Source organism: Cervus elaphus, chromosome 25 (genome assembly GCF_910594005.1).
Source record: "Cervus elaphus chromosome 25, mCerEla1.1, whole genome shotgun sequence".
NCBI lineage: Eukaryota > Metazoa > Chordata > Mammalia > Artiodactyla > Cervidae > Cervus > Cervus elaphus.
The window spans coordinates 38,843,318-38,861,617 of NC_057839.1; the positions used below are offsets into that span (position 1 = coordinate 38,843,318).

At 38.6% G+C, this 18,300-nt stretch overlaps 1 protein-coding gene across 1 annotated transcript in view; it reads right to left on the reverse strand.

Moving 5' to 3' along the window:
* Positions 1 to 18,300, reverse strand: part of WDR70 (WD repeat domain 70) — a 270,216-nt gene that overhangs the window by 27,396 nt on the left and 224,520 nt on the right. The window contains exon 13 of the mRNA XM_043887199.1: positions 16,813 to 16,951. Coding sequence (XP_043743134.1) covers positions 16,813 to 16,951 — 139 coding nt within the window. The remainder of the gene's footprint in view (positions 1 to 16,812; positions 16,952 to 18,300) is intronic.

Consider the following 18,300-nt stretch of genomic DNA (forward strand, 5'->3'; position numbering starts at 1 on the left):
GGTTGCCATCTCCTTCTCCAGGTGATCTTCCCAGGGATCAAACCCGGGTCTCCTGCATTACAGGCAGATTCTTTACCATCTGAGCCACCAGGGAAGCCTTGGTGAAAACTTTTTGAAAACTGGCATCTAATTATCAAATTAAGTCCTATCAAACCCATGGAAAATGCATTTATTAAAATCAGTTTATTTACAGACTCTGCTCTAAAATTAAGGTAACTGTTAAAGCAGTAAAAATCTGGAACCTGGTAATTGTCCTTGGCACAAAATGAATCACATCTGTAGCTGATAATAAATTCGTCTAAAGAATTTCATCACGAGAAAAAGTTCTCAGAGAAAACCGAAGGTCTCTTGGGTAAGAAAATTAAATACAATCTTCTTCAACTAATTCAAAACACTAATGTCAGTTTGCTCCAGTCTATTTGAGAAGAACTTACAAAGGCAGGAAAAAAAAAGGACAAATAATGACTAAAGAAATCTAATAATTATTTTAATTAATGACAGTTTGGGAGCAGGAAACAAATAGGTGGCAGGAGGTTAGAGTCTCCAGGGTGAGTGACACCAGCCGTGGATCAAGGCAAATACCCACCGAGAAACAGCACTTACTACAGGCACATTCCCAAAATTCTCACAGAACTCCGTCCTGGTGGGCAGAGGATGGATCAAGTGTGCCAAGATATGGAGCCCTGGGGGGTTGAGAGGGGCCTAGGGCACTATAGCCTCAGGCAAGTCAGCACCAGCAAAGAGTGGGTTTGTCTGTAATATCACATAGTATCATCTATTATGAACACCAGGCTGTGAAAAAGCTTGGGAAGCACTACCTAAGACCATCTCTCGATCTAATCTACACAGACCCAGATCACTTTACCCTTCTTCATTTGTCAATAGTTCAAGATGGGCATAAAGATAATAAGCATAAATCTTTTCTTTATGTAAATAAACAAAGCACAAATGGATAAAGCTTTAAGTCTCTAACTACTAGACAGGAGATATATATGATCAGATCTTAGAAATCATTAAGCATGTAAAACAAAAAAACTGTAGGAGAACCTGAGTCTTCAGAGATGAACTATACAGGATATGTAAAGCACTATTTGTTTTAATATAGTATAGGTAAAGAAGTGTTATACACTATACTCTTTTATTGAGCCCTTTGGGGCGGTCTCAAAACCCCTTATGATACAAGATGATCTAGTACTCCAGAAAAGGGGAAAACACTATCCTGGGATTATGAGTTAATTATAGAACTCTTTGTTTCCCACACTAATAAATTGTGGAAGTCTGGCCAGAATTCTGATAGAACAGCTGGAAAATTTGTTACCAAAGAGCACTCATCAAATTCTGGTTGGGAGAGGAAAGTCTGACATAGAAAATCCTACAAGACATAAAGTCCTTTCCTTGGTCTTCTCTCAGTGGGGGTGTGGTGTGGTGCTGGAGCTGGACAACAGAGAGCTGTCATTACTGTGTCATATGTTTATACATTTTATAAACAATACTGTGTCATTCTGAACACTGACAAAATTGACCTGTCCACAAAATCAACCTCTCTTTTTTTTTTGACATTTTTATGGAGTCCAGTATGTTTCTCCTTCAGGGTTGTGTTATCTATTAGGTGAGTCTTCATCCAGGTTTGCCATTCTTGGCAATCCTGTCTATACAAGGAAGTGTATAGATCTGCTTAAATGCCAATTATATAAAACATCAAATTCTTGTGTAGAGAAGGAAAATTAAAAGTTTCTAATTAATCAAAAGGGAAACACTGGCTGTTTCTCTTATTTTGAAGGACTACAAATAGAAGTAAAATAGTACACAGAACACATTTCCTTGAGACTGCTGACACAAATTAAGTAGAAGATGCCTTTTAATACAGCATGTTGCAGAGTTAAATGATACTAGAAAATGAATAAACTATTAAACTGGACAAGACGTTCTTTGACTCCTCATTCTTCAGTGATTTATGAAGTCTGAAGGAGGATCTGATAGGCTCCTCATGAGATCAGTCAGACCTGTCAATCTTAAAGGAAATCAGTCCTGAATATTCACTGGAAGGACTGATGCTGAAGTTGAAGCTCCAATACTTTGGCCACCTGATGTGAAGAAGTGACTCCTTAGGAAAAGACCCTAATGCTGGGAAAGGCTGAAGGCAGGATGAGATGGTTGGATGGCATCACTGACTTGATGGACTAGAGTTTGAGCAAGCTCTGGGAGTTGGTGATGGACAGGGAAGCCTGGCATGCTACAGTCCATGGGGTCACAAAGAGTCAGACATGACTGAGTGAATGAACTGAACTGAACTGAGATCGCTGTCAAATATATAACTATAGGAAAAGACACTCACTATAGGCTTTGAAATAGGATTCCTACAGTAAACATTATTTCAAAGAAGAGAATGTTGAATAGAAAATCTAAAGAATTGCTCCTGAACTAAGAGTCTACTGGTTAAATTTATAAACTGTTCTTTGAAAAAAGACTGGAAATGAGAACAGAAACGAGGTGATAAGCACACCAGAATTTGTCTTCTAAGGGAGAGTAATGACTGGACTTTTGATAAAATACAGTGACAAACTCCAACAAATAACTTTTACTTCAAAGCAGAGTGTGTTCTACAAAATAGACCCAGGAAACAGGTCATATTCATTAACAGTATAACAACCAAAACAAATTATATTCATTAGAGTTTTAGATTACCAGTATTTTAAGCATCCACAGTAAATCTGCTACCTCTACTGAATTCAAGACATAGCTATTTTTAGTAAGTCTGAAAAAGGATCATCTCAAGTTTTAAAGAAGCAGACAAAATCTGTACTTCTTTCATCAAATCTAAAAGAAAACATATTTATATTCTGAAATTCCAAATTAATTAGAAAAAACTATTAACAAAAACAAAAGCAAGAGAAGCTGGCATGGAATAGGCTATGATAGTAAGTCCCAAAAAGAGTATACTAGAATAAAATATAATAAAAGGTAAAGCAAAATTAACAAATACATGTTCACCAAACACCTACTATGTGCCATATATTGTTCTAACCCTAGGAATATAATGATCTGCCCACCCACATGGCACCAAGGAGCCCCCTTACTCCAGTTTGCTCACTGGAGAGTCTAGAAATAGCTGAAAAAAGAGTATCAGAGGTAACAGAAGTGTTGAGAAAATAGGACCCACAAGAAAATGTTAAAATAACAATATCAACTAAGTTTGGTTCACTTAGACAAGAGAAGACAGAACAGTAACTTTATAATCTTCAAGGAAACAGAGGATGTTGACCAGCTGTTCTCTAATTCCTTGAGGACTTGAATAAAGGATGTGGGCTCTAGGCATGAGAATGTAGGCTAAAAGTAAAGGGGAAAAAAGGTCTGATGATAGTAAGAGTTTTTATAAACAGAAATGAGCTTTTTAGGGAGGTTGTAAAATCTTCTGTTAAAAGTCTAATTTTCATATAAGAGAGCTGAGTCGTAGTCCTCAAGTCAGCAAGAAGATGGGCTCTGGACAACAATATTGAGACACTAAGCAAAAAGAATCTGCCTGCAATGCAGGAGACCCTGGTTTGATTCCTGGGTCGGGGAAGACCCCCTGGAGAGGGGATAGGCTACCCACTCCAGTATTCATGGGCTTCCCTGGTGGCACAAATGGTAAAGACTCTACCTGCAATGTGGGAGACCTGGGTTTGATCCCTGAGTTGGGAAGATCCCCTGGAGAAGGGCATGGCAACCCAATCCGGTATTCTTGCCTGGAGAACCCCCATGGACAGAAGAGTCTGGCGGGCTACAGTCCGGGGCATCACAAAGAGTCGGACACAACCGAGTGACTAAGCACAAAGCCAAGTTAAAATATGCCTGATGCCCCAGCTAATGAAGCAAAAGCCAGCAGCTGTGCCTGTGGCAGTTACATGAAGGGAACCTATCACCAGCATGGGAGAGGGGACTTGCACTGGGACCAAAGAGATTAATTTATTTCCTATAATATGAATGTCCCTGCAAATGTGCGGTGATCTTAGACAATTCCTCCTAGGCACATCTGCTGCAATTTGTACTGTTTAATTATTTATTTCATACAGTGTTTTCCATCATTGTTAACCATTTTTTAATTAAAAAAATTTCCTGGTGCTGGGTGAAACAGAGGGATCACATTCCACCCAGTCTCTCTCTCTGAATGCAGTTGTAAAACCTAAATTTGAGGATTTTGAAAAGTAAATAGGAGTAGGTGGACTGGGAAATTAGTCTAGAACTCAAACTACTACTGAAGCAGCATCAAGTTTACTACTTCCCCCAACTCTTGAACTTCACCCTACTTCCTGGCCCCCTAAAAAACTGTGATGAACAAAATATCAAAATTTTAAATTAAGACAGCCTCAGTTCAACTTACTTTTCCTTTTGTCTCAATATGGCTTGACATAGCACTGTCACTGTTTCCATTTTTATTTAGAGTATTGGAATTTTACTCATCATGAATTTTTTGCATTAATTTTATTTTTTATAATGTTGCATTAAAATGTTAATTTGTTTTGATTACTGAGTTTTTTGACACCTTCTTCTATTTTGTGTTTGAGTCTGACTCTAGTCCTGGGCCTGCCTCAACCTATAGCTCACTCTATAACACAAAAATTAGCTCAAAATAAACCACACACCCAAAAAGAACCACAGTAAACCATAAAACTTTTAGAAGAAAACACAGAAGAAAATCTGCATGAGCTGGGGTCAGTCAAGGAGTTCCTAGACGTGACAGCAAAACTACATTCTATAAATGAAGAAAAACTGATAATTTAGACTTTATCAAAATCAGTTTCCTTTGAGGGGTTCTATTAAGAACAAGAAAAAACCACCAACAGACCAGGAGAATTTATCCCAAGAACTTGGTATCTAAAATATATAAAAGACTCTCAAAATTGACACTAAGAAACAAACCTGATTTAAAACTGGGCAAAACAAATCAAAACCACAATGAGGTACCATTACACGCCAGTCAGGATGGCTGCTATCCAAAAGTCTACAAGCAATAAATGCTGGAGAGGCTGTGGAGAAAAGGGAACCTTCTTCCACTGTTGGTGGGAATGCAAACTAGTACAGCCACTATGGAAAACAGTGTGGAGATTTCTTAAAAAACTGGAACTAGAACTGCCATATGACCCAGCAATCCCACTTCTGGGCATACACACTGAGGAAACCAGATCTGAAAGAGACACGTGCACCCCAATGTTCATCGCAGCACTGTTTATAATAGCCAGGACATGGAAGCAACCTAGATGCCCATCAGCAGATGAATGGATAAGGAAGCTGTGGTACATATACACCATGGAATATTACTCAGCCGTTAAAAAGAATTCATTTGAATTAGTCCTAATGAGATGGATGAAACTGGAGCCCCTTATACAGAGTGAAGTAAGCCAGAAAGATAAAGAACATTACAGCATACTAACACATATATATGGAATTTAGAAAGAAGGTAACGATAACCCTATATGCAAAACGGAAAAAGAGACACAGAAATACAGAACAGACTTTTGAACTCTGTGGGAGAAGGTGAGGGTGGGATATTTCAAAAGAACAGCATGTATACTATTTATGGTGAAACAGATCACCAGCCCAGGTGGGATGCATGAGACAAATGCTCGGGCCTGGTGCACTGGGAAGACCCAGAGGAATCGGGTGGAGAGGGAGGTGGGAGCGGGGATCGGGATGGGGAATACGTGTAAATCTATGGCTGATTCATATCAATGTATGACAAAAAAAATAAATAAATAAATAAAAATTAAAAAAAAAAAAAAAAGAATTCATTTGAATCAGTTCTAATGAGATGGATGAAACTGGAGCCCATTATACAGAGTGAAGTAAGCCAGAAAGATAAAGAACATTACAGCATACTAACACATATATATGGAATTTAGAAAGATGGTAATGATAACCCTATATGCAAAACAGAAAAAGAGACACAGAAGTACAGAACAGACTTTTGAACTCTGTGGGAGAAGGTGAGGGTGGGATGTTTCGAAAGAACAGCATGTGTATTATCTATGGTGAAACAGATCACCAGCCCAGGTGGGATGCATGAGACAAGTGCTCGGGCCGGGTGCACTAGGAAGACCCAGAGAGATCGGGTGGAGAGGGAGGTGGGAGGGGGGATCGGGATGGGGAATACGTGTAACTCTATGGCTGATTCATATCAACGTATGACAAAACCCACTGAAATGTTGTGAAGTAATTAGCTTCCAACTAATAAAAAAAAAAAACAAAAAACATAAAACTGGGCAAAAGACTTGAACAGGCACTTCGCCTAGGATGATATAATCATAGAAAACGAACACATGAAGATATTCAAGTCTCCCACATTGCAGGTGGATTCTTCACCGACTGAGCCACCAGGGAAGCCCATGAATACTGGAGTGGGTAGCCTATCCCTTCTCCAGGGGATCTTCCTGACCCAGGAATTGAACCAGGGTTTCCTGCATTGCAGGCAGATTCTTTACCAGCTGAGCTACCAGGGAAGCCCTCACTGGTCATTAGGAAAACAAATTATACCTACAATGAGAAAGCGTTTCAAACACCTGTTTGAATGTATAAGATAAAAATGTTACAGTACAAAGTTGGTGAGGATGCAGAGCAAGTAAAACCACATATACTGTTGGTGGGAACGCAAAATAATACTGCTTATCTGAAGACGGCTTGGAAGTTTCTTATAAAAATAAACATTCATTCACCATATGACCCAGCAAGCCTATTAGGTATTTGCCCTGGAGAAATGAAAAATTATGTTCACACAATGAATGATTCTTATTGTTGTGGTTTAGTTGCTAAGTCAAGTCCAACTCTTTTGCAATCCCATGGACTGTAGCCTGCCAGGTTTCTCTGTCCATGGGATTTCCCAGGCAAGAATACTGGAGTGGTTGCCATTTCCTTCTCGAGGGGATCTTCCTGACCTAGGGATCTAACCTGTGTCTCTTGCATTACAGGCAGATATTTTAGGGCTGAGCCACCAGGGAAGCCCACAAATGAATGCTTACAACAGCTCTATCCAAAATCTCCCAAAATTAAAAATAATCAAATGTCCTTTAATAGATAAACAAACTGTGCTATATTCATACAGTGGAATACCACTCAGCAATAAAATGTAACAAGTCAGTGATACGCACAACTGACCTGGATGAATCTCAAAGGATGCTGCCGAAAGAAGTTGATCTAAAATGGCTACACACACTATGAGTTCATATACATGACATTCTTGAAAAGTCAACACTAAAGGGATGAAGAACAGACCAATGAATACCAGGGATAAGGAGAGGGAGAGGGGTAAGAGTGTGACTACAGAGGGATGGCACAAAGGAGTGTTTGGGGTGAGGGAACTGTTCTGTTTGTACTGATTGTACAAACTGATTGTACTGATGGGATTACAGGAACCTATAGGGGCCAAAAATAACTTTAAAAATAATAATCAGTACTACTAAACTTGTTCCTTTCATTTTCCTTATGTAAAACATTTTAAAATTTGATAAGGTAGATACTGGGCTTCTCTAGTGGCTCAGTAAGTAAAGAATCCACCTGCAATGCAGGAGACGCAGGTTCAATCCCTGGGTAGGAAATGGCAACCCACTCCAGTATTCTTGCCTGGAAAATTCCAAGGACAGACAGCTTGGTGGGCTACAGTCCGTAGCAAATAATCAGGCATGACTGAGCGACTAAACCACCACCACCGTTAAGGCAGACATTAACAGTTAAACCACCATGAAATTGGTGATTTCTTTCCTTTCTACTCTCATATGCCTACAGATGAACACTCAACTGCACTCTTTAAATCCTAAGAACTACTGTCCTGGAACATCCATAGCATAATACCACTAGGTGCAATGAGAAGTAATTTAATCACACCTTACAGACACCAGTCTGGTGTCCTGTACACTGTGAGGTTAACTTAGCAGGAGATTCTAGCTGAGTTTCAGTCACTGTTTAAATTGAACTCTGGTTTGTATGCTGCCTCCTTCAGGAAATTTCAAGAAAGGGTTTAGTAAGTCAAATCACAAAAGTAGTAAAATTGCAATATTGTTTTTCCATCCGAGCCCAATGGTATCTCTTTTCATCACTAATTAAAGAAAATATTCTTACAGAAAGTAGCACTGACTGATCATTGTGCTTTACAGTAAAGCATTATCCTAGTTACCAGGCTGAAGTTAGCTCAGGACCTGGGAAAAAGGCAGTACTGGAAAAAGAACCATGTAATTGCTGTGCTGGCAAATTGACACTAAAACTCCATCATCCTCTATTGACTCCCAGGTTCCCTTTCAAATATTAATATACCTCAGAAGGCCAGGAAATACACAGTGCACACACACGCTTTTTTGTTCCCAGTGAGCAAATGCTCAATAAACCTAGGTTGAGTATACTGTCTTATCATTTGGCAATAGGAGAAGAGACACATTTTACTAAATACAAACATACTGATCAGGATCCATCTAGGATTTACATTGTTTAATCTTCCCAAGAAAGTGAATTTCATTAAGCTGATACTGCTTTATTCAAAATAATACATAATTCAAAGCAACTGCTATTTCCTAGCCAACCAAGCAGCCTCATTGCTCTTTAATAAAAATCAGATAATGGAAAGCTAGTTTAACCCAAAGTCCATTTTTTTCCATTCCCTTGTGCTTCACATTAAAAAAGATTTCACTGTATTTTAGAAAGCAGATAAATGCCAAATATAGTCTTTCTTTCATTTTCAGTTGGCATTTGCACTGCCTATAGATCAAGTTCCCTCTGTGTACTATTTTCCTTAAGTTCCTGACTGGGCAAAGAGACCACTTGACTTGTCTATTTCTAGAAAACATTTAAAGAGGTGCGATTCGGCCTGAGCTGGGACTAGTAAGACAGATCATTAGTCTATTTCCAGTACAAAACGGAAGAACAGAGGAGTTCTTCAGCTCCTTCAGAGACAAGCGTTCACAGGTACAGCTTCATTAATTCATTAAGTTCGAAGTAAATTCCCAAACTAGCTATACCTGTATTCAAGTATGAGAACAAAGACACATTCCAAAGCCAATTCTGAGGACTCTGTGGAATATCCATTCATTTGAATGGCCTTTCTGCTTTCCTTCACATGTACAAATAACATGGGGTAACTGCAGTGTGAAGAGTCAGCATGTCCCTTACACTTAATAAGATAAACAGATCCATGAAGGGCCTATTACTTCATGGCCCCATTATATCCATTTATCTCTCTCTTCAATCTCTTTGGATTTAAGAAAACAATATTCTCTTCTAATAAGAAGACAAAAACTTTTATATGAAATGGAAGTGGTAATCATTTCATTTTATATGTTACATGTCATATTATATATTAACACATATAGCAATTTTCTGGACATCAAAATTTATTAATGTAAATGTCATATTTGGTATAGTCTATGGGTAATATGATAAGATATGATAATTTCTCAGTGATCCCTTCTGTATTGTTATACTACTTTTATAATCAGAAAAACTCAAAATAAAAAAAAGCTAATTTGAGGTTTCCCTGGTGGCTCAATGGTAAAGAATCTGCCTGCCAATGCATGAGATAAGGATTCGATCCCTGATCTGGAAAGATCCCACATGCCATGGAGCAACTAAGTCCATGTGCCATTAACTACTGAGCTTGTGCTCTAAAGTCAGGGAGCTGCAACTACTGAAGGCGGCACCCTAGAGCCTGTGCTCTGCAACAGTGGAAGCCACTGCAATGAGAGGTCCACGCCCCCACCGCAACTAGAGAGTAGCCCCCGCTCCCCACTTGCCAGCAACAAAGATCCAGCACAGCCAAAAATAAATAAATAATATTATATATAGAAAAGGCTAATCTGATATAGTCCTCATTGCAATGTATATAGGAAGAATGTATGTACATACCAAGAATCAGATCTTACAAGGTAAAGAAAAATAATGTGAACTCAAGTTCTCTTCAGAACTTCACCTAAATTAAAGGAAACACAGCTGGTATTTTTATGGAAATTTTTGTTTTCTTAAAGCAATCTCTTTTTTTACACAACATGGACCTTACCTTCTTATGCAGTAGGCTATCTTTATAAGTCAGATAAATAGGTCTGAAATAAGAAACTTTCCCACCTTTTGGTAAATATATAAACTATTACTTAATTAAGATACTTTTAACAATAATTCTGTATTTTGCAACCATGATAATTAAGGGGTAGAGATTATAGCCTGTAGATAGGTAGGCATTAAGTAAGTATGTAGAATCCAAATTTCATCTCTCTGAGGAAAAGAAGATTCCAGAGAACAAACAAGGGTAGAAAGAAACAAAACTCTAAGATAATCCCTGTTCTTTGCCATCTAGTCTCTTCAATGATTAAAATATGCTCCTAAAGATAATCAAATATTCTTTTAAATAATCACAAATGAATTTTTGTCTTCCTTAAAAGGCCTTTACTATAACCTTTCTTATATAGGTACTAGGATTCTCAATCAACTTTGAAATGCCTAAGGCAGTCTAGTTGAAAATACCAAATCTAATTTCTCTAACCTTCCCTTCTGTTCAGCAGCCAAATGCTAGCTCAGCTGTGCTAGATGCTATAGCTATGTTTTAAAAATAGAGGTTTAGTTTTTCTCTTTCTTTTCCTCACTTTGTTTGCTCAGTGTTCATAGACACTGAGGTTCCTCAAAAAACTACTTAAGCAAACAAACAAACTAGAGGAAAAGTCAGGATCAAGTGGGAAATTTCTGACTTTTTTCTCCCTTACTTAAGGGAAGGTCTTCTATCTTTTAAATTATTGTTCAAAGTAACTGAGGAAAAGAGGCCCCACTTCAATAATGCCAGCTCAAACCAGCTTTATTTCAATATGTTTGGGTGAAAGAGTGTCAGTGGTAATATGCTAACACAATTGCATACACCATGTCCCTTGATTTATTTATATGAGGGAAAAAGGAAATTCTGTTAGTTATTCTGCAACAAAGTATAGTAGTTTGATGAAAAATCACTAAGCTAATAATAGTTTAAAATGTATTTCAGAGCATTTCCCAAAATACTTGGAATTTTGAAAAGACTTAAAATTTCCTGTTTCTTCTAAACATAATTACTTAAAAAAAAAGTGATAGGTCATCTCAAATTACATTTTATCCATCCCTTTTCTCCAACGCTTTTTCCCCACATAAAATAGAGTAATGAATGCTTTTTACACAATATATAAAAATTCTAGGGTCCCCTCTTACATAAACACAAAAGTGAGCTTATAAACTCAAGATCAAATTATATTCTGGAATTTATCTTAAAAAAGAGGCTATGCACATTACTCAAATTACAAAGAATTGGATGATAAATGAGGATATGCGTTTTTTTCAACTTGAACAAGCAAAATTAGACTACAGAGGAAACATCTAAAAATAATTTCAGCAAAACTGTAAAATGTCTATAACAGCATAGGGTAAAATTAGTAAATATAAGACACTTGTCATCTGCTAGTTGAAGAGCATTGAGATTCTCTACACTGAACAGAAAAAGAAAAATTTTCAAAAAATATGACAATGCAGTGTGTAACTAAAACATTTTAAAAAAATTTGTTTCAAAAATAAATATGGAAAATATAATTGTTATTTCTTTTTAAAGATATTTACTGTGAAGATTACAGGACAGTTTTTAGTTATTAGGAAATAAATTATACAGATTGTTAACATTCTCTAACTGAAAACAGTGTTTGGTTCCCTATATACGTTGTGAGCTTGGCATTCCAGCATATAACTATCGAGGGATTTATTTCGGAGAAGGCAATGGCAACCCACTCCAGCACTCTTGCCTGGGAAATCCCATGGACGGCGGAGCCTGGTAGGCTACAGTCCATGGGGTTGCGAAGAGTCGGACACGACTAAGCGACTTGACTTCACTTTCACTTTTCACTTTCATGCACTGGAGAAGGAAATGTCAACCTGCTCCAGTATTCTTGCCTGGAGAATCCCCGGGACTGGAGCCTGGTGGGCTGCCGTCTATGGGGTTGCACAGAGTCAGACACATGAATTAGCAGCAGGGATTTATTTAGTTTTTAAAAAGATTGTGAGAAAATCATACTTCATTGAAGTAAATGGCTTCAGGACAAACCTAACACAACCACTGCCTGTGCCAGGTCAAAAAAGCAAACAACTAAATGCAGATGTTAAGAATATGAAATGCTGTCTTCTATCTAAATTAAAACTCAAGAGAGTAGTAAGTACCTTATTTTACCAGTGTGTGGCATTTCCAAAGAAATGAAAATTCTGGTGTTTTTGTTCCTTAATACTTACATTGACATTTCTTACAACAGGGATTTGAGAACCAGGTTTTTATTTTATTAAATTAATTTTTATTAGACTATAATTGCTTTACAATGTAATGTTACTTTCTGCTGTACAGCAAAGTGAATCAGCTATCTGGACACATAGATACTCTCTTTTCTGGATTTCCTTCCAATTTCAGTCACCACAGAGTACTGAGTAGAGTTAGAGCTATAGAGCAGGTTGCCATTAGTTATCTATTTTATACATGGTAGTGTTACATCCAAAAAGCAACAGAGTTCCAGAAAAACATCTATTTCTGCTTTATTGACTACGCCAAAGCCTTTGACTGTGTGGATCACAATAAACTGTGGAAAATTCTGAAAGAGATGGGAATACCGGACCACCTGACCTGCCTCTTGAGAAACCTATATGCAGGTCAGGAAGCAACAGTTAGAACTGGACATGGTACAACAGACTGGTTCCAAGTAGGAAAAGGAGTACATCAAGGCTGTAAATTGTCACCCTGCTTATTTCACTTATATGCAGAATACATCATGAGAAACGCTGGGCTGGAAGAAGCACAAGCTGGAGTCAAGACTGCTGGGAGAAATATCAATAACCTCAGATATGCAGATGACACCACCTTTATGGCAGAAAGTGAAGAGGAACTAAAAGGCCTCTTGATGAAAGTGAAAGAGGAGAGTGAGAAAGTTGGCTTAAAGCTCAACATTCAGAAAACTAAGATCATGGCATCTGGTCCCATCACTTCAAGGCAAACAGACGGGGAAACAGTGGAAACAGTGTCAGACTTTATTTTTTTGGGCTCCAAAATCACTGCAGATGGTGACTGCAGCCATGAAATTAAAAGACGCTTACTCCTTGGAAGGAAAGTTATGACCAAGCTAGATAGCATATTAAAAAGCAGAGGCATTACTTTGCCAACAAAGGTCCGTCTAGTCAAGGCTATGGTTTTTCCAGTGGTCATGTAGGGATGCGAGAGTTGGACTGTGAAGAAAGCTGAGCACCAAAGAATTGATGCTTTTGAACTGTGGTGTTGGAGAAGACTCTTGAGAGTCCCTTGGACTTCAAGGAGATCCAACCAGTCCATCCTAGAGGAGATCAGTCCTGGGTGTTCATTGGAAGGACTGATGCTGAAGCTGAAACTCCAATACTTTGGCCACCTCATGCGAAGAGTTGACTCATTGGAAAAGACCCTGATGCTGGGAGGGATTGGGGGCAGAAGGAGAAGGGGACAACAGAGGATGAGATGGCTGGATAGCATCACCGACTCGATGGACATGAGTTTGAGTAAACTCCGGGAGTTGGTGATGGACAGGGAGGCCTGGCGTGCTGCAGTTCATGGAGTCGCAAAGAGTCGGACACGACTGAGCAACTGAACTGAAATGAACTGAAATCTCAATTTCCCAATTCATTCCACCCCCTCAACATCATGGTATCCATACCTGGTTTTTAATGACAAAAATACAATTAAATAAAAGAGGTGGGTTTTGGCCCCTCTAGCGAAGTGTCCAGCCTCTTTATCCATCCCAAGGAATGAATTTGTTAATCTTCTTACATTCCAAGAAGATTTAAAACTTGAGAAAAAAGATCAAAGGGGCAGTTTAAAGTCCCTTAGCAGACCATTTTACAATATAAACAGAAAACAATGCTGTCTGATGTTAACAACCAAAAAAACAAAAACAAAAACAAACCCAGACAAATCCTAAATCAGTAATTTAAAAGGCCACTTTAATGTGTATGGCTTTTTCCCTATTTGAAGCTCTCTTTTCATCCATCTATTAAAATGGATCTCAAAATCTGTTATCTGACTTTCTGAAGATAATTCAATATATGGTAAATTCTATTTCCTTAATGAACTCACTCTTCTGTTTGTTTCTTTTCACTTGCTCATCCCTGAAACACTCTGGTTTCCCAGGGCTCATCTCCTCTAACCTTTATGCCCTTTCCTGTGATCAAACTAATCATCAACCAACATTTCAACTGTGAACCATAAATACTTCTCCCCAAAACTGTGCTTTTTTTCTTCTAAAGCACCAAAGTTATCTACTCATCTGTCTACTGAACATCTCCACCCAGACATCCTAAAGGTACTTTAAATTCAACATACCACTGACAGACTCAAGTGTTTTCTTCTAAAACCTTTTTTTAAATCATAGGGAACATTGATCCAGTCTCCTAAATTATACACATACAAATAAATACTATATCTTGGAAATCTCACCTTCATACTTCAATAAAAATTAACTTCTAAAACCTGGTTCTGAATGTGTTATTCCTTTGCTTTAAAAAAAAAAAAAAAAGGCCATAAGATAAAGTCACTTTCTTATTATGATATGCTGCTGCTGCTGCTAAGTCGTTTCAGTCGTGTCCGACTCTGCGTGACCCCATAGACGGCAGCCCACCAGGCTCCCCTGTCCCTGGGATTCTCCAGGCAAGAGCACTGGAGTGGGTTGCCATTTCCTTCTCCAGCGCGTGCAAGTGAAGTCGCTCAGTCATGTCCGACTCTTAGCGACCCCATGGACAGAAGCCTACCAGGCTGCTCTGTCCATGGGATTTTCCAGGCAAAAGAGTACTGGAGTGGGGTGGTATTGCCTTCTCTGTATCATGGTATACAAGGTCAGTTTACCTTTCCATCTCCAGATACTTCTCTCCTGCCTTACTCCTCAGACACACCTGCGCTCTACAACATCCATTACTCACACTTCCCAACTATACCATTCATTGATTCAATAAACAAGCGCCATCTATGTGCTAGGCACTGTTCTAAGCACTGGGGGTATTGCAGTGAACAAAACAAAATTTCTGCCCTCATGGGCTTACATCCTAGTGGAACTAGACATATAAAAAACAAATATATAATAGGTGAAGTGGCGGTAAGTGCTATGGAGAAAGAGATCTAGCTAGAAAAGCAGTTCAGAGCAACACAACAAACAGCATGATCTATACACTTAAGACATCCAATCCACATGTCTTTAAAAACAATCATATTTCTATATCCCTTAATTTATTTACATTTACATTTCAATTTTATTTAAAAAATATAACCCCATGAATAATATCGAGAGGCACAGTCATTAGCAGCCATTAAAAAAATAAACATCTTACTTCTGGAGTGACCAATAATAATAATTTAATTTTTTGAGATTAAAGTTGAAGACTTAATTAAGTTAAGACTTAATTTAAGTTCAGGTTTGATGCATGAGACAAGGCACTCAGGGCCAGTACACTGGGATGACCCTGAAGGATGGGATGGGGAGAGAGGTGGGAGAGGGGTTCAGGATGGGGAACATGTACACCCATGGCTGATTCATGTCAATGTATGGCAAAAACCACTATGATATTGTAAAGTAATTAGCCTCCAATTAAAATAAATAAATAAAATTTTTAAAAAAGAGTGTTTTTCTTTGATTCCAGTGTTTCAGTTGGCTTCTGGATGCACCCCAACAAAGTATTATTTTGTGCTGGCACATTTCAAATTATGTCATGAGATTAGAATCTATAAAACTTCGGCACTCATCTAGAATTAGTCTCATCATCAGTTCACTGTCTCTAACTAACTACACTATGGTTTCAAATTTAGGGTCTACAATTTAAGACTCCATAGTAATACTAGAATATTAGAGACAGGAACTTTTTGCTGGTGATTTAAAAACAGCGGTTCAATGGCCCGAATCATGTAAGTACATGGTATGTCTCAACTGTTTACAACGAGCTGAAACAACAGGAGAAACCTACAGAAGAGCAATGCTTAAGACAAAGGATATTACGAAAGGATCGGACAGTGAGCCAAAGAAAATCTGCATAGACATTAATTGGCCTGTTTCGTACTCAAAATATAACAATGATTTGCCTTCCCATCTAAATAATAATACGTACTTTAAAAGACTTTAAAGGAGCTCAGATTTTCCTCTGGGAATCTTCACTATTATTGTATTACATACGGCTGCAGTCTCTAGATATCAATGAATGAATGAATGAATGCCTGCATGCTCACATGCTGGTGTTTTACTACTTACATACGTATGTAAAAAAAAACTTAAGGGGGTGGGGATTTGGGAGTTAAATCTGAAGTGCTTTAAACTTCCAATAACTAAACAGAAATTAAACTCAGTGGAAGCCGCACCTTACCTCAATGACAACTCTGACAAGGAAAATTCTGTCAAAGATTTCAAATAATGATACGCTTCATCACCTTCTGAGGGTGTAACTTTTCACTCTGTCCATAACCCCTGAATCCTTACAAACACGCACACCGTGAGAAGCTTCCTTCTGTATGCTACATGATGATCTGCCTCTCCTCTCCTGAAATTGGTTGGCAGAGAAGGTAAACACCCCAGGCCCAGCTGAAATTCTGACTATGGTGTGCGCCCACAGGAAATACTGGGTCAGGAGAGGGGAAAGTGTAGGCAAGTCACTCTGCAATGTACTTACTAATAATTTCTGTGTTGGAGGAAAAAAAGCAGCTACCACTGCAGTGTAAGGGCAAGAGCTTATGTTCTGTTTCAAAACCAAAAGCAAAGATGGCTAAGAGGCAAGCTTCACTTTCTTCTCAAGGCTGGGAGGAAAGAAAGTACATACCGCATCTGTGATGTCTATTTCATACACCCTTTGGAAAGTCCTGCGCTCGAAGAAGACAAGCTTGCCGCTGCCACATCCTCTTTGGACAGATGTCCCAGTGACCACGAGTTTATCATCCGGACTGAAACAGCAGTCAGTCCTGCAGACAACACGAGTTCATAAGGTGAGGCTTCTGATCCCACAACAAAGGAGCAGCAATGAGCGAGTTAAACAAAACATAAACAACACCACTGTAATGAGAGACAACTCTTACACAGGGTGTATAATACATCAGGCACTTACATCAATATCCCCATTTTACTGAAGAGGAAACTGAGGTGGAAAGAAGTTAAATGAATCTTGTCCAAGATCACAAAACTAAGTGGTGCAGCTGGGGTTCGAATTTAGTCTGACTCCAGAATCTGTGTTCTAATTTCTAAATATTATAATATCTTTTACTGTAAATAGAGTGTGGGAAAAAAACTCAATATTGACATAGATCCTGTCTACACAAATAGACAGTGTATAACTAATGTCTAAGTGGTAATGATTTTGACCAGTTTGAGAACTATTTTCATCAGCACTACCTCTCAAATAATTTGAGTTTTGTCAAGTCAAGCACCGAGCAATGAGGAGCAGCCTGCACTGCTGGAACCTAACTGATGGCTATGATTCAATGGCTCTTGAGGATGAGAGGTCCGGCCATCTGACTGTGAATAACCTAAGCCAAAGACATTATGCAGTTAGCATTACTTGTAGCAGGCACTCGGCTCAAAACATTCATATTGGCTATAAATTCACATTTGTTTGTCCATCTGTTTAACAGATAAACATCATGGGCCACAGGCCATGCTGGAGTTAGTGCTCTGATATTATATAGCTTCCTCCATTTGCTGCTTCCATTACCATTGTGCTCTCCTTCCTGGTCATCATTTAATACAGATGTGAAATTTTATTTCAACCAAAATAGAAAATTTTGCTTAGGCACCAACTGTGGGACTTAGACATCAAATCCCAACTTCAGCTGCTTGCAGAAAAATCTTTAAAGCTTCAGTTAGCAGAATGGAGATTACAGCGTTCACCAGCCAGAGCAAGACGGTCTGAATAAGTGAAGGTTACCAAATTATTGATTGGAATGATGATAAGAAAAAAATTGAGGAAATAATACATAAAGGTTCAGTAACTATGAAAAATTGCTTTTATGGCTGCTGTTGTTCAGTCACTAAGTCATGTCTGGTTGTCTGATATCCCATGGCCTGCAGCACGCTAGGCTTCTCTGTCCTTCACTATCTCCTGGAGTTTGCTCAGACTCACGTCCATCGAGTTGGTGATGCTATACAACCATCTCGTCCTCTGTCACCCACTTCTCCTCTTGCCCTCAATCTTTCCCAGCATCAGGGTCTTTTCCAATGAATCAGCTCTTCACATCAGGTGGCCGAAATACTGGAGCTTCCTCTTCAGCATCAGTCTTTCTAATGAATACTCAGGGTTGATTTTCTTTAGGATTGA